Source organism: Lutra lutra, chromosome 11 (assembly GCF_902655055.1).
Source record: "Lutra lutra chromosome 11, mLutLut1.2, whole genome shotgun sequence".
In the NCBI taxonomy this organism is placed as follows: Eukaryota; Metazoa; Chordata; class Mammalia; order Carnivora; family Mustelidae; genus Lutra; species Lutra lutra.
In genome coordinates this window covers 21,837,144-21,864,265 of record NC_062288.1, presented here as the reverse complement: position 1 = coordinate 21,864,265, position 27,122 = coordinate 21,837,144, and the positions used below count along the sequence as shown (strand labels likewise).

Here is a 27,122-nt window from a genome sequence, read left to right as displayed (position 1 = left end):
AAGAAAGAATTCTGGCAAAAGTGGTTCCTTGTGCCTGAGGCAATGGTAATCCTTAATTCCATTCCTGTTTAAACATCTAGATTCCCTGTCATAGCATCTGTTGTTACCCACAGCTAGAATGGAGTTTTGTCTTAGATCCTGTTGTACATTTAAAAATAAATTTTTTAGGGAGTTGAGGGAAATTGGAAGGGGAGGTGAACCATGAGAGACTATGGACTCTGAAAAACAATCTGAGAATTTTGAAGGGGTGGGGGGTGGGAGGTTGGGGGCACCAGGTGGTGGGTATTGTAGAGGGCACGGATTGCATGGAGCACTGGGTGTGGTGCAAAAATAATGAATACTGTTATGCTGAAAAAATTAAAAAAAAAAAAAAAGAGAAGACAGGAGAAATACAGAAAATTCTCATTACACAGATATAGGATGTGTCTTTCCCAACAAAGAAGTACTATGAAAAAAGAACAGGACCTGAAAAGGCAAATAAACTGAGAAAGATAAAATAAATAAATAAATAAATAAATAAATAAATAAATAAATAAATAAATAAATAAATTTTTTAAAAAGAAAAAAAACAACCAATCATTTAAAAAAGAGCTTCTACAACTCAACACCCAAAAAATCCAATTAAAAAATGAGCAGAGGACCTGAATAGACATTTTTCTAAAGAAGACCTATAGATGGCCAACAGACACATGAAAAGATGCTCCACGTTGCTCATTACCAGGGAAATGCAAATCAAAACTACAGTGAAATATTATCTCACACCTGTCAGAGTATCTGGTATCTAAAAGACAAGAAATAATAAGCATCTGTGAGGATGTGGAGAAAAGGGAAAATTTGAACACCATGGATGGGAATGTAAATTGGCACAGCCACCATGGAAAAGAGTATGGAGTTTCCTAAAAAATTAAAAATAGGACTACCTTAGGATTCAGCAATTCCATTATTGGATATTTATCTGAAGAAAATGAAAAATACTAGTTCAAAAAATATATATCCACCCCGTGTTTATTGCAGCACTAGTTACAATAGCCAAGATATGGAAACAATCTAACTGTTCATCAGTTGATGAATAGATAAAGAACAGGTGTATGTATACATATACACACACACTATACAATACACACAATAGAATATTATGCAGCCATAAAAATGATGAGAGCATTTGAGACAACACAGATGGACCTAAGTGAAATAAGTGAGTTTGAGAAAGACAAAACCATATGATTCCCCTCATAAATGAAATCCAAAAAGGCCCATATGATTCCACTCATAAGTGAAATTAGAAAGAGAGAAGAAAACCAAATGAATAAACAAGCAAAAAGCTGAATCAGACCTATAAATACAGAAGACGAACTGATGGTTGCCAGAGGGTAGAGGGATGGGAGGTTGAGGCCTTAGAGGAAATACAGGCTTCCAGTTATGACTCAGTCAAGGGAATAAAAGGTACAGCATAAGCAATACAGTTAATGATATTGTGATAATGATATAACAGGACAGATGGTAGCTACATACAGATGGTGAACACAGCATAATGTATAAAGGTGTCAAATCACTAAGTTGTACACCTGAAACTAAGGCAACATTGTGTGCCAACTATAATCTAGTAAGTAAGAAAAAAAAAGAACAGATGATAACGAAACTAAAAATTCAATGATAAGAATAATAACCTATTTTAAGTCATCAAAACCAAAACTGACCCTTTTAGAATACTGAATTAATAAGTAGAAGGCATATTTGCAAGTTCCCCTGGAATGCAGAAAGATAAAGAATTTAAAATAAATGACATCAGGGGCACCTGGGTGGCTCAGTGGGTTAAAACCTCTGCCTTCGGCCCAGGTCATGATCCCGGGGTCCTGGAATCAAGCCCCAAGTCAGGCTCCCTGCTCACAGGGAGCCTGCTTCCTCCTCTCTCTGCCTGCCTCTCTGCCTATTTGTGATCTCTGTATGTCAAATAAATAAATAAAATCATTTTTTAAAATGACATAAAAAATAGAGAAGTAGGATTCAATCTTTAAGTAAAGAAGATTCTCGAAAAAAATATAAGAATAAACAAAAACAAAGCAATAATCAGAGATAGGTAAACGCTTTTAAAGTGGCAAAACATGATCTGTACATTAAAAAAGAGAGAATAGGGGCGCCTGGGTGGCTCAGAGGGTTAAGTCTCTGCCTTTGGCTCAGGTCATGATCTCAGGGTCCTGGGATCGAGTACCGCATTGGGCTCTCTGCTCAGGGGGGAGCCTGCCTCCCCCCACCCCCTCTCTCTACCTGCCTCTCTGCCTACTTGTGATCTCTCTCTCTCTCTCTCTGTCAAATAAATAAATAAATAATCGTTAAAAAAAAGAGAATAAATAAAAACAAAAAGGTAAAAAGTAAGTACAAATTGTAGAAACATAGAAGAAACCAAAGAAGACCTAATGTATCAGTTTTATAATAATTATAAATATAAATTGAAAAATTATAAATATTTATAAATATAAATAAATAAGACCTAATATATCAGTTTTACAATAATGATAAAAAATGGCAAACATAAGTAAAAATAATATAGCCATGGCAAATAATCAGTACATTGAGTAAAAATTCTATGCTAGGTGCGCCTAGGTGGCTCAGATGGTTGAGCATCTGCCTTTGGCTCAGGTCATGGTCTCCAGGTCCTGTGATCAAACCTCATATTGTCTCCTGGCTTAGTGGGGAGTCTGCTTCTCCCTCTCCCTCTGCCTCTCCTCTTGCTTGTGTTCTCTCTGTCTCTCTCTCACAAATAAATAAATAAATAAATAATCTCTCTCTCACACACACACACACACACACAAAACCCCACTATGCTAGTAAAAATATTAAACAAGGACTACAAGGTAATTTTATGCTGATTAAAGTTACCACCCACAATGAAGATGGTATATTGGGTATAGATTCTTGAAATCATATTCTTTCCCCCTTGAAATTGTGACAGTGAAATGGAGTAATTATGTAGTGATTTTAAAAATACTTGTGTGTTTATTCTTCTGATCCATAGCATGGAATGGTCTTCCATCTTTTTGTGTTTTCTTCGATTTTTTTCATGAGTGTCCTGTAGTTCCTCGAGTACAGATCCTTTACCTCTTTGGTTAGGTTTATTCCCAGGTATCTTATGGTTCTTGGTGCTATAGTTAATGGAATCGATTCTCTAATTTCCCTGTCTGTGTTTTCATTGTTAGTGTATAAGAAAACAACTGATTTCTGTACATTGACTTTGTATCCTGCCACATTACTGAATTGCTGTATGAATTCTAGTAGTTTGGGGTTAGATAGAGTCTTTTGGGTTTTCCATGTAAAGAATCATGTCATCTGTGAAGAGAGAGAGAGTTTGACTTCTTCATTGCCAATTTGGATACCTTTTATTTCTCTTTGTTGTCTGATTGCTGTTGCTAGGACTTCTAATACTATGCTGAACAAGAGTGGTGAGAGTGGGCATCCTTGTCGTGTTCCTGATCTCAACAGGAAGGCTGTGAGCTTTTTCCCATTGAGGATGATATTTGCTGTGGGTTTTTCATAGATAGATTTTATGAAGTTGAGGAATGTTCCCTCTATCCCTATACTTTGAAGCGTTTTAATCAGGAACGGATGCTGGATTTTGTCAAATGCTTTTTCTGCATCACTTGAGAGGACCATGTGGTTCTTCTCTCTTCTCTTATTAATTTGTTCTATCACATTGATTGATTTGCGAATGTTGAACCATCCTTGCAACCCAGGGATGAATCCCACCTGGTCATGGTGGATAATCTTTTTAATGCGCTGTTGGATCTATTTGCTAGGATCTTGTTGAGAATCTTAGCATCCATATTCATCAGGGATATTGGTCTGAAATTCTCCTTTTTGGTGGGGTCTTTGCCTGGTTTGGGGATCAGGGTAATGCTGGCTTCATAAAGAGAGTCTGGAAGTTTGCCTTCTGCTTCAATTTTTTGAAACAACTTCAGGAGAATAGGTATTATTTCTTCTTTGAAAGTTTGGTAGAATTCCCCAGGGAATCCATCAGGTCCTGGCACTTGCTTTTTGGGAGGTTTTTGAACACTGCTTCAATCTTGTTACTAGATATTGGTCTATTCAGGTGGTCAGTTTCTTCCTGGTTCAATTTGGAAGTCTATAGTTTTCCAGGAATGCATCCATTTCATCTAGGTTGCTTAACTTATTGGCATATAACTGTTGGTAATAATTTCTGATGATTGTTTCTATTTCCTTGGTGTTAGTTGTGATCTCTCCCTTTTCATTCATAATTTTATTAATTTGGGCCTTTTCTCTTTTCTTTTGGATTAGTTTGGCCAATGGTTTATCGATCTTACTGATTCATTCAAAAAACCAGCTTCTAGTTTCATTGATGCATTCTACTGTATCTCTAGTTTCTATCTCATTGATCTCTGCTCTAATCTTGATTATTTCCCTTATTGTGTGTAGGGTTGGATTAATTTGTTGTTGATTCTCCAGTTTTCTAAGGTGTAGAGATAGCTGGTGTATTCTGGATTTTTCAATTTTTTTGAGGGAGGCTTGGATAGCTATGTATTTCCCCCTTAGGATGGCCTTTGCTGTATCTTATAGGTTGTGAACCGAAGTGTCTTCATTCTCATTGGTTTCCATGAATTGTTTAAGTTCTTCTTTGATTCCCTGGTTGATCCAAGCATTCTTTTTTTTTTTTTTTTTTAAGATTATTTATTTATTTATTTGACAGACAGAGATTACAAGCAGGCAGAGAGGCAGTCAGAGAGAGGAGGAAGCAGGCTCCCTGCTGAGCAGAGAGCCCGATGTGGGGCTCGATCCCAGGACCCTGGGATCATGACCTGAGCTGAAGGCAGAGGCTTTAACCCACTGAGCCACCCAGGCGCCCCTGATCCAAGCATTCTTAAGCAAGGTGGTCTTTAGCTTCCAGGTGTTTGAATTCCTTCCAAACTTTTCCTTGTGGTTGAGCTCCAGTTTCAAAGCATTGTGGTCTGAGAATATGCAGGGAATAATCTCAATCTTTTCCATGCTCATGGATCAGAAGAATAAACATTGTTAAAATGTCTATACTGCCTAGAGCAATCTATACTTTTAATGCCATACCGATCAAAATTCCACTGGTATTTTTCAAAGAGCTGGAGCAAACAATCCTAAAATTTGTATGGAATCAGAAGAGACCCTGAATTGCTAAGGAAATGTTGAAAAAGAAAAACAAAACTGGCGGCATCACGTTGCCTAATTTCAAGCTTTACTACAAGGCTGTGATCACCAAGACAGCGTGGTACTGGCATAAAAACAGACACACAGACCAGTGGAACAGAGTAGAGAGCCCAGATATGGACCCTCAACTCTATGGTCAAATAATCTTTGACAAAGCAGGAAAAAATGTACAATGGAAAAAAGACAGTCTCTTCAATAAATGGTGCTGGGAAAATTGGACAGCTATATGTAGAAGAATGAAACTCGACCATTCTCTTACACCATACACAAAGATAAACTTGAAATGGATAAAAGACCTCAACGTGAGGCAGGAATCCATCAGAATAATAGAGGAGAACATAGGCAGTAACCTCTTCGATATCAGCCACAGCAACTTCTTTCAAGATACGTCTCCAAAGGCAAAGGAAACAAAAGTGAAAATGAATTTTGGGGACTTTATCAAGATCAAAAGCTTCTGCACAACAAAGGAAACAGTCAACAAATCAAAGAGGCAACCTACAGAATGGGAGAAGATATTTGCAAATGACAGTACAAACAAAAGGCTGATATCCAGGATCTATAAAGAACTTCTCAAACTCAACACACACAAAACAGATAATCATGTCAAAAAATGGGCAGAAGACATGAACAGACACTTCTCCATTGAAGACATACAAATGGCTATCAGACACATGAAAAAATGTTCATCATCACTAGCCATCAAGGAGATTCAAATCAAAACCACATTGGGATACCACCTTACACCAGTTAGAATGGCCAAAATTAACAAGAGAGGAAACAACGTGTGTTGGAGAGGATGTGGAGAAAGGGGAACCCTCTTACACTGTTGGTGGGAATGCAAGTTGGTGCAGCCACTTTGGAAAACAGTGTGGAGATTCCTTAAGAAATTAAAAATAGAGCTTCCCTATGACCCTGCAATTGCACTGCTGGGTATTTACCCCAAAAATACAGATGTAGTGAAAAGAAGGGCCATCTGTACCCCAATGTTCATAGTAGCAATGGCCATGGTCGCCAAACTGCAGAAAGAACCAAGATGCCCTTCAACGGACGAATGGATAAGGAAGATGTGGTCCATATACACTATGGAGTATTATGCCTCCATCAGAAAGGATGAATACCCAACTTTTGTATCAACATGGACGGGACTGGAAGAGATTATGCTGAGTGAAATAAGTCAAGCAGAGAGAGTCAATTATCATATGGTTTCACTTATTTGTGGAGCATAAGAAATAACATGGAGGACATGAGGAGATGGAGAGGAGAAGGGAGTTGAGGGAAATTGGAGGGGGAGATGAACCAAGAGAGACTGTGGATTCTGAAAAACAATCTGAGGGTTATGAAGGGGCGGGGCATGGGAAGTTGGGTGAGCCTGGTGGTGGGTATTATGGAGGGCACGTTTTGTATGGAGCACTCAGTGTGGTGCATAAACAATGAATTCTGGTACACTGAAAAGAAATTTAAAAAATAAAAAATTTTTTAAAATATGTGTGTGTGTGTTACTAAAAAAAAAAAAAAAATCAGGCTGACCTCTGGATTTCTCAGCCACAACAGAAATACCAAACATATAATAATATAAGAATAATATATATAATAAATGTAATAATATAAACAGTAATAATATAATTATAAATATATTTTCAATTGTAATATTGTACAATTGTAAATATATTTTCTGTTACAGAGGAGAAAACCAAGGTCAGTCTGTTTTGTTAACTTTAGCTATGAATTTTTATGCAACATATAAGGTAGCATAAATATAAAATAAAATGAAAATAGAAATTCAAAAAGAACATAATCAAGATACAGTTTTTTTGTTATACTGAGCTTTTTACAAACAAAAAAGAGGCATAAAAATTAGAATAATGTAACTAATTCAGTTTAAGTTCCATGCAATATTTAAAGGTACCCAACACACTAAACAATATAATCATCATCTTCCCCATCTGCTTTACCCCTAAATAAAAAACTCTCAATTCCAAAAGATAGAAATTGTACAAGCCATCTTTTTGTACCATGATATCATAAAACTGAAAATTATTTACAAAGTGATAATTAGCCATAAACTACTTGGGAATTTTTTTTTAGCATTTTATTTATTTATTTATTTATTATATTCAGTTAGCCAGCAATATAATACATGAATAGTTTTTGACATGGTGTTCAACAATTCATTAGTTGCATATAATTTGGGAATTTGAATACATCTTCAATAAATAATTCTTAGGTAAAGACAAAATCAAATAACTATTATAAAACTGTATATTTTTCCCAAATTAATTTATATATTTAATACAATTTCAATTAAATCTCAATAGGATTTTTTCTGAAATGTGACCGAATTGTTCTAAAGTTCGTTTGGAGGGGCACCTGGCTGACTCAGTGGTTACTGTGTGTGACTCTTTTTTTAAAAATTTTTATTTATTTATTTGACAGACAGAGATCACAAGTAGCCAGAGAAGCAAGCAGAGAGAGGAGGAAGCAGTCTCCCCACTGAGCAGAGAGGCCAATGTGGGGCTGGATCCCAGGACCCTGGGATCATGACCTGAGCCGAAGGCAGAGGCTTTAACCTACTGAGCCACCCAGGCGCGCCCCAGTGCATGTGACTCTTGATCTCATGGTCATGAATTCAAACCCCACACGGGGAATAGATTATTTAAAAGGTGAAAGATTTATGGGCATAGATTATTTTAAAAAAAAAAGTTTCTAAAGTTCATATGGAAGAATAAACTGGCAAAAAATATCTAACTTACTAAGGAAAGTCTAATTCCATTAGATATTAAAACATTACAAAGCAATAATAACATTTATTTATTGAGTGCTTATTATTAATTTATAAATAAATTTATTGAGTGCTTATTATGTGCCAGACACTATTCTAAGCATATTACATGAATTAACATATTTGATCCTCATAACAGTTCTGAGTAGATACTCTTATTTTCCCCATTTTACAGATAAAATACTTTGATTTTTTTTTTTAAGATTTTTATTTATTTGACAGAGAGAAAGCACAAGTAGAGGGAGCAGCAGGCAGAGGGAGAGAGTTGAAGAAGCAGGTCCCCTGCTGAGCAGGAAACCAGATGTGGGGCTTGATCCCAAGACCCTGAAATCATGACCTGAGCTGAAGGCAGACGCTTAACGGACTGAGCCACCCAGTCACCCCTGTATAAGATTAGAAGACAGAAAAGTGAATGAAACACAAAAGGTAGTCTGATAACAGACATATATATACACATCCGTGTGTGTATGTGTGTGTGTGTGTATTCATGTAGACTCATATATGTAATTTTATATTGTAATCCAGGGAGCATCAAAAGTCAACAGAAAAGGATTATTCAGGTAATGTCCCAGTTAAATGGTTAGTGTAGTTAATCCCAAATCTGTCTGTGCATCAAAAGCATCTATGTTTAAAAAATATATATATACAGAAGCTGGGGTTCCATTTCTAAATATTCAGATTCAGGAGCTCTATAGTAGGGCTTGGGCATATGTAGTTTTATTCAGCTCCTCAAGTGATTCTGATACCCTCGAATTTTTTTACTTTTAATCATATATATGTTTTTAATTTACCTTTTCATTACTGATTCCTAATTTAATAACCTTGTAGTGAGAGAATATAGTTGTTGATACCAATCATTTGAAAGTTGTTGAAACTTGCTTTCAAACTTCATGCACAAAAAACCCAAAAAAACAAAAACAAACAAACAACAACAACAACAAAAACTTCATGCACAGCCCATTTTAAAAGGGATTATTGTGTGGTTGAGGAAAAAATATATTCTCTGACTCTCAAAGGTACTGCTTGAGGCTTGTCTTTTATAGATTAATTTTTAAAATCTAATCTGAAACTCTGATACTAAGACTTCTCTGTCTTTTTACCCTATGATATGCTCTTTCATATTCTGGGGGTGTTTTGTTTTGTTTTGTTTTGTTTTACTCTGCTGTCATGGAAGAGATTATCTTCCATCTCTGTAGTTCTCTCCTCAGTGAGTTATAATCTGCTGATTGGCAATCCATTGGGTTTCTTTATTTCAATAACTATATTATATTTTTTTATTCCCAAAAGTTTTTTTCTAAATAAATCTAGTTATTTTCTCATATTTTGTTGCCTGCTCATATTTCTGATTTCATTAATTTCTTCAAACATTTCATACATATTTGCTTAATATCTTATGTTTGACAACTCCAATATCTGAATTATTTGGAGGTCAAATTTATTTTCCTGTTTCTGGTGACTCTTTCTCGAGCCCCGCGATGGGCTCTTTGCTTGGCGGGGAGCCTGCTTCCCCCTCTCTCTGCCTGCCTCTCTGCCTACTTGGGATCTCTCTCTCTGTCAAATAAATAAATAAAATCTTTAAAAAAAAATAAAGATCGTGATGCATATTGCCAGTGGCTTTCCAGAAAGACTGTAGAACAGCAAGATCATGTATAAAGTGTGCCAATCTCATTTGCCAACATTGACTGTTATCTTCATTAATACATGATTGGTGATTTATATTTAAATGTCTGCCATTGGGATGTATAGGCTTTGGTGCACATACTGGGTTTTTTTAAGTCATCGCGCCTAAAAAGTACCTGCCACGTGGTAGCTGAATGTGTAACCAGGCTGAACCCTTATTAATATGTCATATTCTTGGTGGTGTATAAATACTTTTTGAATAAAAAAAAAAGATATGGTGACTCATATCTTCATACATGTAACAATTTTTAATTATTCTTATTCTAAGGAATCCTAGAGGCCTAAATAGAAAATGCTTTCCTGGGGTACCTAGGTGGCTCAGTTGGTTAATCGTCTGCGTTTGGCTCAGGTCATGATCTCTGCTTCTTGGGATCAAGCCCCACATTGGCCTCCCTGCTCAGCAGAGTGTACTTCTCCCTTTCCCTCTGCCTCCCTTCTGCTCATGCCTTCCCTCTCTCTCTTGAATAAATAAATAACATCTTTTAAAAAAAAAAAATTTGATCCTTGCCCATTTGAGAATACCAGGATAGAAGCCCAATGCCCAGCTGAAGAAAGGGTTTCATTAAGAACCTGTCATCTGTCCATCTGTTAGGGACTCTACACAGAGGACAAATCTAACCAAACGTACCCAGAGGGAACCCTTCAGTAAGATTGGTTTCTCCTGAGCAACTAACAATGCCCATTTGGGAAAAGTCCTGTTAACAGAATTAGCCATGAGAACTCTCATTAGAAAGAGTAGCCCATAGTGTTCCTATGAACTCATTTACTCTTATAAGAGTCCATGTTTCTACATGGGTGCCCCTTCTTTGTGTTACCGCAGAACTCTGCACTTCCCTGTACTTGGACTCCTGACTTTCATGTGTACTAACCAGTGAGCACCTTGAGGAGAGGGTCTCACACATTTTAGATAATCAATATCTCTTGAATATATAACTGAATGACTATTTATTTACCTTATACAATTTGCCAAATTCAACACAGTCAGTTGCTTCAAAGGTGAAAGTGACTTAAGGCTCCCATTTGTTATTCTCTTGCAGTCTGCCATGTAAATGTGATTGATATTTGGATAATTCTTGTCTATAAATTTGAAGCATGCATCAGTAATCCTTTTATTTCCTGTTTAAAAAAAAAGAAAAAAAACAAAAAACAGAAGACAAATATTGTATTTGTAATGCCCCAGGGGTAAAAGTAAACATTAATGCTGAACCCCATTTTTAATATCACAGACCTTCAAATCGGATCTTTCTGAGCTTACAAGTAGAAAGAGCTTTAAAAGCACAGTCGGAGATATGAGGAGCACCAATGAAAACTATTGATGTAATACGAGGGCACTTTTCAACTAAAGCCTTTAGAAGAAAAAAAGATTATTAAATTTACCACGGTGTATAGAACAAGCTTAGCAAAGTAATGAGATTATTTTTTTTCCCAATATTTTCAGAAGGAGACATATTAACTGAAATTTTCCTAATTTCAAAGACAATGGTATCTTTATTCAATATATTTGAGTACACTTACATTTGAGTAATGGAGAGGAATCAGATTTATATCATGTTACAAAGGTGGGGGAAAACATGAGAAAATGGAATGCTCAAAAAAATCACTGCATTTAGAAGTTTGACACGTAGAACTAAAGTTAAAGTTTATGCTTAGGCTACATGACTTCTGAAACAAAAATATCCCTAATTGGGAAACAGTTTTTTAGGGTATGTAAAGATTCAAATGTTTAAATGTGTGTGTGTGTGTGTGTGTGTGTGTGTAAATTTTTTAATGATTTTCTTACTATAAAAACTAATGAAAATCCCATTCATATTTTTCAGCAATTCAAGCCACTAAACAATGTGCCCCATCTATTAGGGCTGAGAAGAAAACGTACTCTGCAACTACCTACTTTTACACAGTTGTCCGTTAGCGTCGGCATGTCGTTGATGGTCAGATGCATAATTCCAGTGCAGCTGTTTGCAATGTTCCTGAAGCCCTGGACTGAAATCTGAATTGTACAGAGTAGATGAAAATGATGGAAGAACTTATTAGCTTGACATCTAATAAAACACTAAAGAAGTAATAACCGAAGGTATGTCATGATTTTGCTACTGTATTTTAAAAATTGGAACCATAAAACAGGCAGACCTAAGAGGGAAAGAATCTGGTCTTGATTTCTTTACTACTTAATTTCTTGTATGTATATATTGTGTAATGATCATAACAAGTCTAGTTAACTTATTGTTTATTTTTTTATTGAGGCAAAATTCACATAACACCAAATCATTTGAATGGGCCATTAGCCATTCATAATCTTATGCAACTACAACCTCCATCTAGTCCCAAAACATTTTTATCACTCTAAAAGGAAACTGAATCTATTAAGCCATTGCTCCTTACACTCCCCTTCTCACAGCCCCCATCAATCACTATCTGTGGATTTACCTATTCTAAATATTTCATGTGAGTGGAATTACACAATACATGGGCTTTCGTGTCTCCTTTCTTCCACTCGGCATAATGTTTTTGAGGTTCATCCATCGTGTAGCATCATGTATCAGTCAGTACCGTGTTCATTTTTATGGCTGAATAATATTCTTTTTTAAAAAGGTTTTTTTTTTATTTATTCATTTGAGAGAGAGAGACTGAGAGCATGAGCAGAGGGGAGGGAACGAAAGCAGAGGGAGAGGGAGAGGCACACTCTTCTATGAGCAGGAAGTCTGACACTGGGCTCGATCCCAGGACCCCAAGATCTTGACCTGAGAGCCAAAGGCAGGTGCTTAACTGACTGAGCCACCTCGGCACTCCTGTGGCTGAATAATATTCTGCTGAATGAATAGATCACATTTTATTCAGCCATTCATCTACTGCTGAATATTTGGGTTGTTAACATTTTCTGGATATTTGTTGTTTTTTTTTTTAAGATTTTATTTATTTATTTGACAGAGAGAGATCACAAGTAGACAGAGAGGCAGGCAGAGAGAGAGAGAGAGAGAGGGGGGGGGGGAAGCAGACTCCCTGCCGAGCAGAGAGCCCGATGCGGGACTCGATCCCACGACCCTGAGATCATGACCTGAGCCGGAGGCAGCGGCTTAACCCACTGAGCCACCCAGGCGCCCCTCTGGATATTTGAATAGCGCTACTATGAACATGAAAATACATCTGTTTATTTAAGTATATCTAGGTATCTAGGAGTGGAATTGCTGGACAATCTAGTAATTCTATGTTTAACTTTTTAGGGAACCACCAAAATGTTTTTTTACAGTGCTTGCACCATTTTACATCCCACCAGCAATCTATGAGTATTTCCACTTCTCTACATCTTTGCCAGCATTATTTTTCATTTTCCCATATTTTCCTTTAAAAATATTTCCTCATGGGTTTGAAGTGGTACCTTATTGTGATCTTGATTTGCATCTCCTTAATGACTAATGCTATTGAGCATCTTTTCATGCGTTTATCAGTCACTTGCGTATCTTCTTTGGGGAAATGTCTATCCAAGCCCTTTGCCTATTTTTTTAAAATTTTTTATTTTTTATAAACATATATTTTTATCCCCAGGGGTACAGGTCTGTGAATCGCCAGGTTTACACATTTCACAGCACATAGCACATACCCTCCCCAATGTTCATAACCCCACCCCCCTCTCCCAATCCCCCTCCCCCCAGCAACCCTCAGTCTGTTTTGTGAGATTAAGAGTCACTTATGGTTTGTCTCCCTCCCAATCCCATCTTGTTTCATTTACTCTTCTCCTACCCCCTTAACCCCCCATGTTGCATCTCCACGTCCTCACATCAGAGTTATACAAATCAAAACCCTTTGCCTATTTTTAATTAGGTTATTTGTCTTTCAGTTCTTAATTTGTAAGAGTTCTTTATACATTCTGGATACTAGACCCTTAGGTATATGATTTGTGAATATTTTCTCCCATTCTTTAGATTGTCTTTTCACTTTTTAAATAATGTTCTTTGATGCACAAGTTTTTATTTTGATGAAGCCTAATTTATGTTTTTTTTTCTTTTGTTGCTTATGGTTTTGGTGTCATATCTGAGAATCCACTGCCAAATCTAAAGTCATGAAGATTTACCTTCAGTGTTTTCATCTAAGTTTTATTATTTTAGCTCTTACATTTAAGTCATTGGTGCATTTTGAGTTAATTTTTGTATACAATATGAGGTTGGAATCCAACTTCATTTTTTTGGCATGCAGATATCCAGTTGCCCTAGCACCAAATTGTTCGAGAGAGTGTTCTTCCTCCATTGAGTGGTCCTAGCACCCTTGTTGAAAATCAATTGGCCATAAAAATATAGGTTCATTTCTTGTCTCTCAATTCTGTTTCATTGGTTTATAGGTCTGTCTTATACCAATACCACACTGTTTGAGGACTGAAGTTCTGTAGGATTGATTTTTTTTTTCAACTATCATTATCCACATTAACGGAAGCAGCAGTTGTGGAGAATGTTCAAAATACTGACTGATCAAAGGATCAAATGCATTTGCTTATGATGAATTATCTTAAAATAATTTAGTTAGGTTTCATTTTCTGTAACAAATAGTCATGAATGGGAAATCAGATGGTATTTAGACTCAGTAATGGGAAACCGAGAGTCCACCCAGGAACAGACAGCAGAGGCAACACCCCTGCAACGTCAGCTTCACAATAGCATGACAGGGAGGACAAGCAATAGCAGCTATAATGGACCTCTTAGGAGACCTTTGGAGGCTTCCTGTGTCCCATCTGTCACTGAAGGTGACTTCCAAGCTTCTGTCATTACAGCCTCCACCTATATAAAAAGGACTAGCCAAAAATTAGGGAACTGAGTGCCCGATCCTCAGAACAACCAGGGCTCAGCTCAATGCCACCTGGTCAGAAAGTGTCCCCGAGCCTAAGATGAGGCCAGGTTCTTATTATACACTTATAGCGCCATGTCAGTATCATAACTATAGTTAAATTAATGTTACAATTAGTTGTTGAACTAAATCCCCTGTCCCCCCAGCTCCCAGCAGGGTACCTATAGTGTCAATGAACAGATAATATTATTACATAAGTAAATGGAAGAATGTATGAATGAATTATGAGAACCATGTGTCTAAATAGGTTTTTGGCTGCCCAGCGGACACTGACAAAGTGAGCACCAAGTCAAAGGCCAGAGGAAGGCCTTGAGAGCAGGGCTGAGGTGGCTGCAGAAGCCAAGCCCTCACTCAGGGAGAAATAAATTTGGTGCTGAGGTCTGAATATTTGTGTCCCTGCAAAATTCATATATGGAAATCCTAAACCCTCAAGGTGATGTTATTAGGGTGTAGGTCCTTTCAGAGGTAATTTTGGACTCTGCCTTCGTGAATGGGATTAGTACCCTTATAAAAGAGTCCCCAGATAGTTCGCTCTCCCCTTCCAGCAGGTGACACCAAGAAGGCGAACCAGGAAGCAGACTCTCAGTAGACACTGAATCTGTCAGTGCCATGATCTTGGACTTCCCAGCCGCCAGAACTAGGAGAAATAAATATATGTTTTTTATAATCCATCCAGTCTCTGGCATTTTTCTACAGCAGCCGGAACAGACTGAAATACCAGAACAATTTTTTCTAAAGAGTTTTTGGGAAATATGTTTCTAATGTCTGAACAGGGTATCTATTTTAGCCCAGGAATTAGACAAAATTATCCTAAAGAAATAAAGCTGTGCACAGAGACTTATATATAAGGATTCTCAATTTTCTCAGCCCTTTGTTCTACTTAGGCCTCAACAGACTAGATGAGGCCCACCCACACTGGGGAGGGTAGTCTACTTTACTCAGTTCACCAATTTAAAAGTTAACTTCATCCAGAAACACCCTCACAGACAAACCTAGAATAATGTTTAATCAAATGGCTGGGCACCCCATGGGCCATTCAAGTTGGCACATAAAATTAACCATCACAGCTTCCTTGGGGACTTTGGACATTTGAGAGTCATAGCTGATGAGTTTGCTCTTGCCTGCTTGGTTTTGGCCAATCATTTGAACTTGCCTGGATGCATTTTTTTATCCATATCAGCATCTTTGAGATTATCCACCCTATCTAGCACCGCTAAGTACCTGAACCACAGGCATAACTAAAAAGAAAGCTTTAAGATCTTATTGTTGCCTCACATTGTGAAGTTAAAACAGAAACCCTCAAGCCTTTAGAGTTCCAATCCCAAATAGTTACCTAAGGAATTTCAGTTTTTCAAAGTTAAATAACTAAATTAGTAGGGGAAATGTTCCATTTTTGAGTGCAGGTGTATGAATATTATTTAACTTGTATAGCTTTGTGAGAAATCATTTTCAGCACTGTTAGAGTTCTCACAGAGTGAATGGGATCATCCAATGTTACGGATGTCTCAGCTCCTAAGTGACTGCTCACACGTGATGACATACTACAACATGGCTGGAGGTGGGAACAGCAGAAGAGGCAGGCTATTTGAAGGGGCTTGGACTTCTCCCGTACATTGAGGTAGCCTCCAGGACATGAGGAAACACTCAGGTCCCTTGATTGATCCCCCAGATTACAGAGTGAAAGAGCAAGAACATAGACGGTGAAACTCTTAACCCAGGGTTCCTTCGGATTAACATTCTTCAACAGTAACCTCCGTTTCAACTGTCCCGTCCCAGCTGTCATCAGTCTTTAAACCTAGCCAGAAAGACATCTGACTTCTCCAGTACTCAGTGGACCTCTCTGCTCTTTGTCTGACCTTGTACTTCCCTTTGCCTCTTTCTCTTTTCATCTACACAAACTTTAACTATTTCTCAAGTTCCAATGACTCCAGCTACTTTCCTTCTCTTTCCCTTACAAGACTAAAGTCTTTATTTTAGTCATAACTCTTTCCTATAATCTGCATGTCTTAAGTCCCCCAAAGAGATGACCTTATACTCTTTTTTAAATTTCTTACTGTGTTGGACAACTATTTGGGCCTGAATGAATTAAAATTAGGAGTAAGACAAATAAAATCTGGAAAAGTTTGGCTACAGAAAAAACTGCAAACAATTCCAAGTCGAAGGTAAAGCACAGGCGAAAGCAAAGCAGTGGGAACACTGGGCTTGGACAAAGAGGCAAGATCACCCTTGGGCTGAATAGGAAAAGTTTAGTAGGTAAGGAGTGAGGGAAAGCTAATTGAAGACCCATAAGGCAAGCATGAGGTATTTGGTATTGTCCTGTCATAGATTCTTCTAAGTTTTCCACAAGTATTCCCAGAGAAAAGTCCAGGGGAGAAGAATGAACACTTAAAATCTGGAGATTGGAGTGGGGAAGAACACTGGGCTTGGAGTCGACAGAGCTAGGTTTGACTCTGGCTCTGCTTCTTTCTCCCTTGAAACAAAAGGCAGCTCAACCTCCCTGACCCTTAGTTTTCTCATCTGTAAAATGAGTATGATAATACTCTCTCTCTCTCTCTCTTTTTGAACTATTTGGGAAAACAGAATGGGGTAAAGTGTAGAAGTGGTTAGTTAGCACAGTGCCTGGCATGTGATACTGGATACTAGTTTTCCTATTACTCTTCTTCTGGGTATACTGTGCTCCCTCCGAGAAGTAAAGATTCAAGAACCAGAGGTAGAGGGCCTTGAGAGATCATTCTAGTGCATCCCTCACATTGCAAACATAAATATGCCAAGAAGTACGGTGATTGTCCCAGTGCTGGACAGTGTCAGACAGAGTGAGTGTTCCCTAAGTGCTGGATGAATGAACAAATGGTCCTGAGTCTCCCTGTCTATGGCAGAGCCAAGGCTAGAGGCCACCTATCCCCATATGACACACAATTCCAGGGATGGGAATAGTTTTTTTTTTTTACAATACTTATAAATTCTTCCCCTTTATCTCAGACCCTGGGCCACTACCCTACCACTAGTATTTCAAATAATGGCTTCCCCTAAAAAAAGAAAGAAAGAAAGGGAGGGAGGGAGGAAGGGAGGAAGGAAGAAAAAGAGAGAGAGAGAGAGAGGGAGGAAGAGGGAGGGAGAAAAGAAGAAAGGAAGAAAGAAAGAAAAAAACTTTTTTCTCTCTTGCTGTCTTGGAAACTTATTTTTGACAAGATTTTCTGAACAAGGGAAAAAATTATAGCAGTAATCAGCCACAGCTGAGTGATTCCTTGCAATTCAGCCAAACACTTGGTGCTATCAACCAATAAGACTGTATCCAGAAAAGGGGTGGGGAAAACCTCTAAGAAGAGCTTTTTAGTTTTGCCTTGGCATGAAGTGCTTAGTTCTCTACATGGTTTATTTTACAATATCCAAAAAGATGCTTGGCTAATAATTTATGACTCAAATATTCATGCCAGAATCTTTTAGGCTGACCAACTATTAGTTGTCCTTTCTCTTCACTGAAATAATGGTAGTATAAGCCTGAAATTAAAAATTCCTCTCTTAGGGAAAAAGCAGAATACTTTACCATGTTAAAAGGCAGGCCTTGCCACAGCTGATACCTTTGCATTTTCTGTTTAGTATTCTTACAGAACTTGGGATCTAATCCCTCTTTATTTAGTTGTTAAGTGGCCTTAGTCTGGACACCAACCAGAGCCCCGCCCCTCTGCTCTTTGCTGGTCCAACTCTCATTGGTTAGGAAGTTGGGGAAGTTGGCCTTGCCAATCCTGTTCCAGTCTCAAATCCCAGCAGACAGCTACTGCTGCTGATGGGGACAGGGAAGATCATAGGAAGTTCTCTCCAGCTGTCTCTGGGTGGGTCTGAACCCATGAGCAGGACAGGACAGAGCTATCTGTGAAGGAAATGAGTTGTCAGTGAGCCATACAAAATGAAAACCGAAGTGTTGAGCACCAAGGACTAGCTCAGATCACTCTTTGCGGGTCCAAGGTGGTAAAAAAAAGAAGGAAGCAACTTATCTCAGAGAGAATAACATATTATCAAGCTTCCACTTTCCACTTCTTCTTTACAACATTGTCTCAGAACCAGTTAGCTCGGCAACACAGAAAAGAGATATATGTAGGGCCAGACCCTCTGGGACAGCTAGAGATATCTGTCTTAGGTAGACATTGCCCAAGCTGTGTTCCTGTACCATTTCCAGCTGTTTCTCTCATTCAAGCAACATTGTAACCAATGACTAATGGATAATGTGATGACTTTAGTCATATCCATATATCCTTCATGACCTCCTGGTGACCTCAGAGAAGGCTGGCTTAACAAGTAGAATGGATTGTTGGGAGAGAAAGACAAAGATTTTTCGCAAAACATGGAACATTTTCTTTCATTGCATTCAAATGTGCCACAGGCTTCTAAAATAGCAACTCTTCCCAGGGTCTGTGCTAAAGTTCTTGACAGGCTTTCAAATATTGTGTCCTCTCTGGTGAGAGGAAGAGAGGCCTAGTTGTTATCCCTTTGATGATCCCATACTTTCCAGTCTATATATTCTTCATGGCTTCCCCTCCTCTGCATTTGCCAACGCACTTCTCCTAGGTACCCTCCCTGATCACTTCAGGTAGAACTGTTTCTTCCTCTTAGATCCCAGAGCACCAAACACCATCGCCCTCAGTTTGAGTTTTACATCTTCTGACTTGTATAATAATTACTTATGCACATGTCTGATATTCCTGCCAAGGAACACAGACAGCATCTAATCCATCACGTCCTTTAACAGTACAACACAGGTGCTTAGAGCAGAGTATGATATAACAACTATTTGTTAGTAGACCAAGTAGTTGTTGAATAAATTGTTTGTAGAATGTAAATTAGAATTAATAGTTCCAAAGGCAGAGGGAGGAGGTAGTCAATATGGTCATTTGTCAAAGATTGCCATATTTATCTAAAACCATTGGACAGCCAGTCACAAAAAGGAAAATTTCATTTTCCAGTGTGAGTGAGGAATTAGAATACAAGACCAGTGAAGGCTACAGATGCCAGGAAAGCAAGCATGGCGTGCCAGCTCTGTGCACTCATTGCACAACGACGCAGAGCTGTGATCTGCAGAGGCAGGCTTGACCCTTCTTAAACTTTATCTTTCCTGTTTAGAGTACACAATCCTGTTCTTTTCCTCACCCAGTGGCCAAATCACTCACAGCTTCACCTGTACTATAATGGACGTTTATCTCCTCTTTGACCAAGAGAATCACAACTGTAATACATTCTTACTACAATACAATCAACCACGGAGCTACTTGGCTTATCTAGAATTATTGAGCTAGATGATGGCTTTATAGCTAGAGTTCTAACCATGGGCTTCCCCTAGGTCCAAAGGCCTAAGTAGAGTTTTGTAAAGAGTTTATAAAATTCTGTATATAAGTCACGTTGTAAGATAGGGAACAGAGAATAAACAAATCTTTTTCAGAGAACACTAAAATTTTTTTGAAACCTTTTTTCAGGAGTGTGAAACAGGATCTTAGTCCCCTGAAACTCATTTTGCCGTCTGATTCTTCAAGATCTAAAAATTATTGCCAGATGTTTCATTTTGTACTGCTTAATGTAATAAACATCCTTATACAGTTTGCCTACAAAGAGATTGCATGAAGCTATGGAAGCTAATAGTAGGTGTTTGTTGTACTTCTTTATTTTTATTTTCAATAGGGCTATCATAAAGTTATAGTCAGACTAATATTATAATATCCATTTAAGTTTAAAATGATTTTCATGAATTTTAATTTTCCCCCAATGCAGTTTGAAGTATGATTCAGAAAAGACAGAAAGCACTCCTTTAATAGGGAAACTGAGGCATGAGAACTGACCTAGAAAAGCAGAAATTGTACTGTGACTTTCTGATTCATGACTGCTTTTCCACCAGACCTCCTTCTTATTAATGACACTGACGACCACATAATTTTTTCAGAAAGAATAATACAACATTTTTTTTTTTACCATAGGCAGAATATAGAACTTTACAGTTATACAAATAAATGAAAGTCTACTGGTATAGAGCCTGTTGTTCAGAATTAGTTAAGGTCAAAGTTCTAATCTCGGTCCAGACATTTTTTGAATGATCTCGGGCAAGTTACTCTGTCTTAGCATCATTTTCAGTGGTATGTGGGGCAAGTTTACACAAGCTTGCAAGAGCAAATTGTTAAATTTTAGGATTAGCTTAGAGGTGCCTGGTCGGCTCGTTCGGGTTAAGCATCCGACTCTTGGTTTTGGCTCATGATCTCAGGGTTGTGAGATGAGCCTTTCTCTCAGCGGGGAGTTTGCTTCTCTCCCTCTACCCTCCTCCTCCTTGGGCTCTATTTCTCTCTCTCAAATAACTAAATCAATCTTCAAAACAAAACACAGATTAAAAATTAATCATATAAATTTAAAATTAAATAAATTATATTAACAAAGGTAGTGATACTCAAGCTCGTCACTTCCTAATTATTTTATTACATGTTACTATTATCTGTGCTCTAGAGGATGGTTATGTTTATTGCATCTGTATAGTGAAAACTTTACATAATGGTGTACTACTGCACCTCTCTTCCAGCTTTCTCTTTAGTGACTTCTCATTGGTAACTTGAAATAGTTAATGGTGAAAATAATTACACCATGGAAATCAGCAGTCATTGAAAATCAGGGCTTTTCCTGCTCCCTGCCAGTTGTTAAATGTTTACCAGAACACCATTTTTCAGTTTCCACATCTCCCAAATGGGAATAATAACACCCACCTCATCTAGTTTTTTTTATAAAGATTAAATGAGATAATGAATGTAAAACACTTACCTCAACACCTAGCACCTAGTCAGTATCCAGCAAATGATAGCAGTTATTATCACCATCCATTAAAATACAGCATAAAGGAAAATCCAATCCAACAAATATAAATGATTTATAATTTTGAATTTAACTGTTGCCAATTTGTTTTGGTGCATAATCTTATTTGCACCTGGTTTAGCTGGTCGCACAATTCTTATTATTCCAATTACCCCTTACTGATAGCCTAGCAAATCTGTACCTCCACTCCCAGTTCTGTGCCAAGGACCAGACTTCCACACAGAAGCACAGACAGAATTCGAAAGCTGAAAAGGTCTCAAGAGATCATGTAGCCCAAACTAGCCATTCTATAGACAAGAGAACTGAGGCAGAAAAATCAACCAGAGTTGTACAAGTGGTTAGTAGCAAAGCAAGGATTAGATCCCAGGTCTCCCCACTTCAGGTCGGGGCTCCTTTTACCATCCCACTGCCTTTTGCTGTATGAGAGAGAGAAAAAAAGAGAAACTGCTTTCTACTCTTGCTTTGCTTATGCAATCTCCATTCTATTTGGCTAGTACATTCATTCCTGGGCATGACTCTGTGGCTTTCGCCCACGTCCACTGCAATCCCCAGGGGTGAACAAGTAAGACCTTCCATGATCTTCGCCTCTCTGGAAGGGGAGGTTGGAATTTGTGTAGCCTAGAGATAACTGAAATGACCTTGGAATCTCCCCATTTGCAGTTTGCACAGTCTACTTTTAAGATTCGTGGGTCCCAGAGAGAGATTTAACAGTACAAGAACTACTGATAAACCAATTATTATTGCATTGAGTCATTTGAACATTTCTGGGATACTGTCCCTTTCATTTTTGTTGACTTGTGTCTAGTGACTGAAAAATAGTTGATGAAGAAAGCACTTTCATTGTAGTATTTCATAGTTTCCTAGGCTCTTTTCTTCCCCTAAATCTAAAGAAATATCAAACTGCACCCTTACCAAGAAAAGACTCTGAGACTTTGCTCTGGCAAGTTGTCAACTTCTTAATGGCTCAACAGACCTCCTGAGCTTTCACCTAACGCACCTGGCTGGCTGTGCCCTGAAATTCGCTGCTGTTTCTTTTGTTCATTCATTTATTTTTTTATTCATCAAACATTGCTCACGTCTTACTACATGCAAGGTACTGTATTATGTGCTAAGGATACAGATAACACAGATAAAGAAGGCACCGTCCTGGCCATCAGGGAGCCCGCAATGGGGAGAACAGCAGACAGATAAGCAGACCACTGAATGAGTGGAGAATGCTCAGCGAAAGTACAATGATAGAAGAATACACAGGAAGGATCATAACCTAGCTTGGTTCGGGGGAAATGAGGGGTCAGTGAGAGCTTCCTAGAGACGGTTGTGATTGAACAAAGCCTCAAGAATATGTAAAAGTTAACCTGATGAATGGGAGAAAGGGTCGGTACGAGGGTGTCTAAGGGCAAAAGGTGAGCCTAGTAAAACAACTGAGGCTGGAAGTGAAGAACAGGGAACCACAGAGGCAGAGGCTCCTAGCGTAGGCTCTCTCACTGGTTTAACTCTCTTCAATCCGAACATATCCATTGGAACCTTGGCCTTCATCTGGTGCCTTATTTCACTCCATGTTCAGAGTTGTTGATTTTCTAGGCATTTGGATTTCAGCCTAAGATTGGCTACAGCCCTAGCCTTCCTTCTCAGCATAGCTGTGGTCGTTCTACGCTTGGCTTCCTACACAGTGCTGTAACCCACTGCTACATGATACATAAATCTTAGGAGAAGTGGCCACCCAAAGATAATATCAACAGGAGAATCCCTGGAGTTACACACAAACAGAGCAAAGGATAAAGGGAAAGCCTAACCAGGAATCACTGGCCTCCTCATTGGGACTTTCCCATGGACAGCTAGGAAAGCTTTGTCCTCTCAATTAAAACTCTTCATCCTACCCAGATTTTCTATTTTGAGATTTTTGAAAGAAACAAGAACTTTTGGAGAGCACAAAAATTAACAGGGAACTAATGTAGATATCTTTGGCGCATTTTAGCTGATACTTTTCTATCGATTTACTGATTCATCTTTGGGGGACTTTTGAGCAAAGACTTAAAGAAGGTGAGGAAGTTAGCCACACAGATAGCTGCAGGAGGAGGATTCCAGGCAAGGAGAATGGCAGCGCCAAACCCCCTGAGGCAAGAGCTCTTGTGCTGAGAGCAGCCGCAAGGAAGCCAGTGTGACCAGAGCAGAGTTGGTAAAGGGTCAGTAGCAGCAGAAGACAGATTACATAGGTCTCAAATGTTCTTCTGAAGTTTTTCTTTTATTGAGTGAACGGGATGCCTTGCCAGGTACTTGAGTAGAGGAAGGACATTGGCTTGGGTTTTAAAAGGATCACTCTCAATGCTGAGTTGAGAGTAGACTTGTAGGAGGCAGAGGTGAAAGCAGAGAGACCCGTTAGGGGCCATCATAATAACGCAGGCAAGAGATGATGACCCAGGCTGGGGTGGTAGCTGCGGAGGTAATGACAAACGGTCAGATCCTAGGGAGTTCTGGAGTCCCAGCCAGCTGGCCTTCCTAAAGAGTGCGTGTGGGATGTGAAGAGAACGAGAAGGTCCAAGATAACATACTGGTTTGCTAGGTCTGCTGTAACAGAGTACCACAAACTGGGTAGCTGAAACAACAGAAATGTGTTGTCCTACAGTTCTGGAGGCTAACATTCCAAGATCAAGGTGTCAGCAGGGTTGGCTCCTTCCCTCCTCTAATGTGAGGGAAGGAAATGGTCCAGGCCTCTCTTCTTGGCTTGTAGATGGCTATTCTCATGTTCATGTGGCACTCTTCTGTATGCATATATCTGTGTCCAAATGTCCCCTTTTTATTAAGGACATCATTCATCTTGGATTAGGGCCCATGCTAATGATTTCATCTTAGCTAATTACATCTGGAACAACCTATTTCCAAGTAAGGAGGTTCTAGGAATTGGTACTTCAATATGTGAATCTGGGGGGTTACAATTCAATATGTAACAGATGACTCCAAGGTTTTTGGACTAAGCGACTATAAACAGGGAACTGTCCTTAAGTGACATGGGGAAGGGTGAAGGTAGAGCGAGGAGTTGTTTTTTAGAGCTGGGATTTTTTTAAAGATATGAGTCTAATATTTGAGGATTGGTTTGGAGATATATATTGTAAGTATGTGTCTGTATATATATCATCTACATGCATATTACTTCTGTAAACATTTATTACTTCTCTATATATAGTGTTATATACCTATATACACTCATATAAATCATAAAGACGACTTAAATACTCACTGCTAATTTCTGAGAAAGAAAGAGGACTTATCAGGATAGAAACCCATTCTAGTTTTGAATGTTGATCTCCTGCCTCTCTAGTAGTGTACCTTAATAATAGTGCTGTTATGAAAATAAATTATGTAGGTAAATATAAGGAGTAAGGACGGAGGGCCACAGCATTAGCTTCCCCAGAGAAATCACGTTGATGTGTTTTCTAAATCATAAAAATGTCATTAGGATTGGGACAGTCAATTTAGAAAACTAACAATATTGACAAAAACCAAACTACACATACTTCATCACCCACACATTCAACTCCTGTGTGTAAGCTCCATACAAGTGTCCACTGTATTTATAGAAGGATGTGTACCTGAATGTTAGGAGAACCACAAATAAGCCTAGACCTACACTCTCCAGGCCCTGCAACCTCAAGAAAAACAGCATTTTTTTTTTTCTCAATGTTGAATATCTAGAAGGATTTTGAATGGTTCTGGTAGGGTCATCCTCCTCTCCTGCAGCTCTCTCCTCACAGCCACAGCAGAAGGAGTTAAATGACTCCGTGGCAATAGGAAAAATCCTAATGGTTACTAAGGAGTTACTCTATGAAGCCACTGTTCTAAGCATGTTATACGTATCAAATCATTTCATTTACACAACACACTTATGAGGTAGGTACTAGTATTTTCCCCATTTCATAGATATGGAAACTGAGGTATACAGAAAGTCTGGGGAACCTGCCCCAGTCTCATAACTAGTAAATGGCAAACTCGGGATTAAAATGCAAATACCCCTCGAACCCGTGCTCCCAAGTACTCTCATGTACGGCTCCCAAGTTGCCACGAGTGACAGCTCTGCAGAGCCACAAAGAACAGAGAGAAATTCCTGAAGCAAAGTATGAGGTGCAAGGGAAAAACTACCAGCGTTTCATAAAACAGGTCATTAGTTTTCTATTTAATTAAACATGAATCCGAATATTCAGTAAGCATCTGATAAATGTCCACCATGGTTACAGTACACACCATTCTTCAGAGCAGAGAATAAGATGGACCCATTCACTGTCACCAAATGTCTCCCTGACTGTAGATCTGTAGATAACGAAGGACCACAGGAAAGGTAACTTTCTTTTCTTTCTTTCTTTCTTTTTTTTTTAAAGATTTTATTCATTTATTTGACAGACAGAGATCACAAGTAGGCAGAGAGGCAGGCAGAGAGAAGGGGGGGGGGGAAGCAGGCTCCCTGCTGAGCAGAGAGCCTGATGCGGGGCTCGATCCCAGGACCCTGAGATCATGACCTGAGCCGAAGGCAGAGGCTTTAACACACTGAGCCACCCAGGCGCCCCAGGATACTTTCTTTTCATAATAAAAACACTTTGTCTCCAAAAAATCTTCCCAAATTGTGTTTAAATATAGTTTTTTTAAAATTCTTTTATGGTATAAGCTTAGATTTTATATCTTTGGGTAAACAGTAAATATAGAAGCAGGTATATTCAATTTGTTCAACTGATTCAACCAGAATTTTTTGTTAAATGAATATAAACTGTGTTTTTTTCCTCCTTCTTCTGAAAATAGTATAATGAAAATGTTGTACTCTGGCTATGAAAGAAAATTTTTAGTTAATTTAAAAAAATAAGGGGATGGCTCCGTAGCTCAGGGGTTAGAGCACTGGTCTTGTAAAAAAAAGTTTACCAATGGCAGCCTGTTGGAATAAGAATGCTACTATTCAACAAATATTTATTAAGTGATTGGGTATGGTTTAACCTTACAAGTGATCAGAGAAATATAAATTTAAACATAAAATATCATATCCATGTCAAATTGGCTGAAGTTTTTTTTCACATAATATTCTTATGAAGATACCAGACATTATTTTACATTTATGGTAAGTTTATATTGGCCACCTTTGTCATGCATGGATGGCCTTAAAAATAATTATGTCCTCTGACCTTTTCACTTCTAAAAATTTATACCAAAAATTGCATAGATGTATGGAAATATATGGCTATGAGAATTTTCCTCAGAAGTTGTTGATGATAGCAGAAAACGGTTGGCCAATAATGAATGGTTAAATACATATTGGTATCTTGCTACAACAGAATACTATATAGCTATTAAAATTAAGTTATAGGAAAATATTTAATAAAATAGAGAAATGTTAACTTTATGGAATATCAAATGAAAGATATGTGGACTATGTAATCCACTTTAGTTTACAAGGATTATCAGTGTACATAGAGAAAAGACCAGGAAGGCTTACCCTGAAATGTGAATAGTGTTTGTTATTTCTGGGTGGTGAGTTCTCAGATAATTTAAATTTTTTGCTTCTTACTTCTTGTATTTTTGGGTTTAACATTAAAAAGGGAAAAAAAGCAAAGGTTTTAAAATCTGAAAACAGAAAGCTCAGAGTGGGAAGTATATGGTTAGAGGTTTGGCGTGGATAGTGAAAGAGCTCGCTAGAGCAACTCTGTCCTCAGTCAGGGCTGAGCGAGCAGAGGCTTTTTTGCAAAGAAACTGACTAGAGGCATCACCTCAACCACATTAAAGACGCAAGTACATGTACAAATGCTGGTACTTATTAGGAAATCAGTCCCATTAC

At 38.3% G+C, this 27,122-nt stretch overlaps 2 protein-coding genes across 3 annotated transcripts in view; one reads left to right on the top strand and one right to left on the bottom strand.

Annotated features, from left to right (window-relative positions):
- The window catches only part of FAM185A (family with sequence similarity 185 member A), a 156,246-nt gene extending 144,578 nt beyond the window's left edge, over positions 1-11,668 (top strand). The window contains exon 9 of one of the 2 annotated variants that reach the window (XM_047694152.1): positions 11,464-11,668. In XM_047694152.1, coding sequence (XP_047550108.1) covers positions 11,464-11,555 — 92 coding nt within the window. In that variant the 3' untranslated portion in view covers positions 11,556-11,668. The remainder of the gene's footprint in view (positions 1-11,463) is intronic. The other variant, XM_047694154.1, reaches the window with a different exon arrangement.
- The window catches only part of FBXL13 (F-box and leucine rich repeat protein 13), a 258,167-nt gene that overhangs the window by 83,197 nt on the left and 147,848 nt on the right, over positions 1-27,122 (bottom strand). Inside the window, exons 13-15 of the mRNA XM_047694145.1 lie at positions 11,535-11,633; positions 10,875-10,992; positions 10,600-10,762 (exon numbers count right to left, since the gene is read on the bottom strand). Of these exons, the coding sequence (XP_047550101.1) occupies positions 10,600-10,762; positions 10,875-10,992; positions 11,535-11,633 (380 nt within the window). The remainder of the gene's footprint in view (positions 1-10,599; positions 10,763-10,874; positions 10,993-11,534; positions 11,634-27,122) is intronic.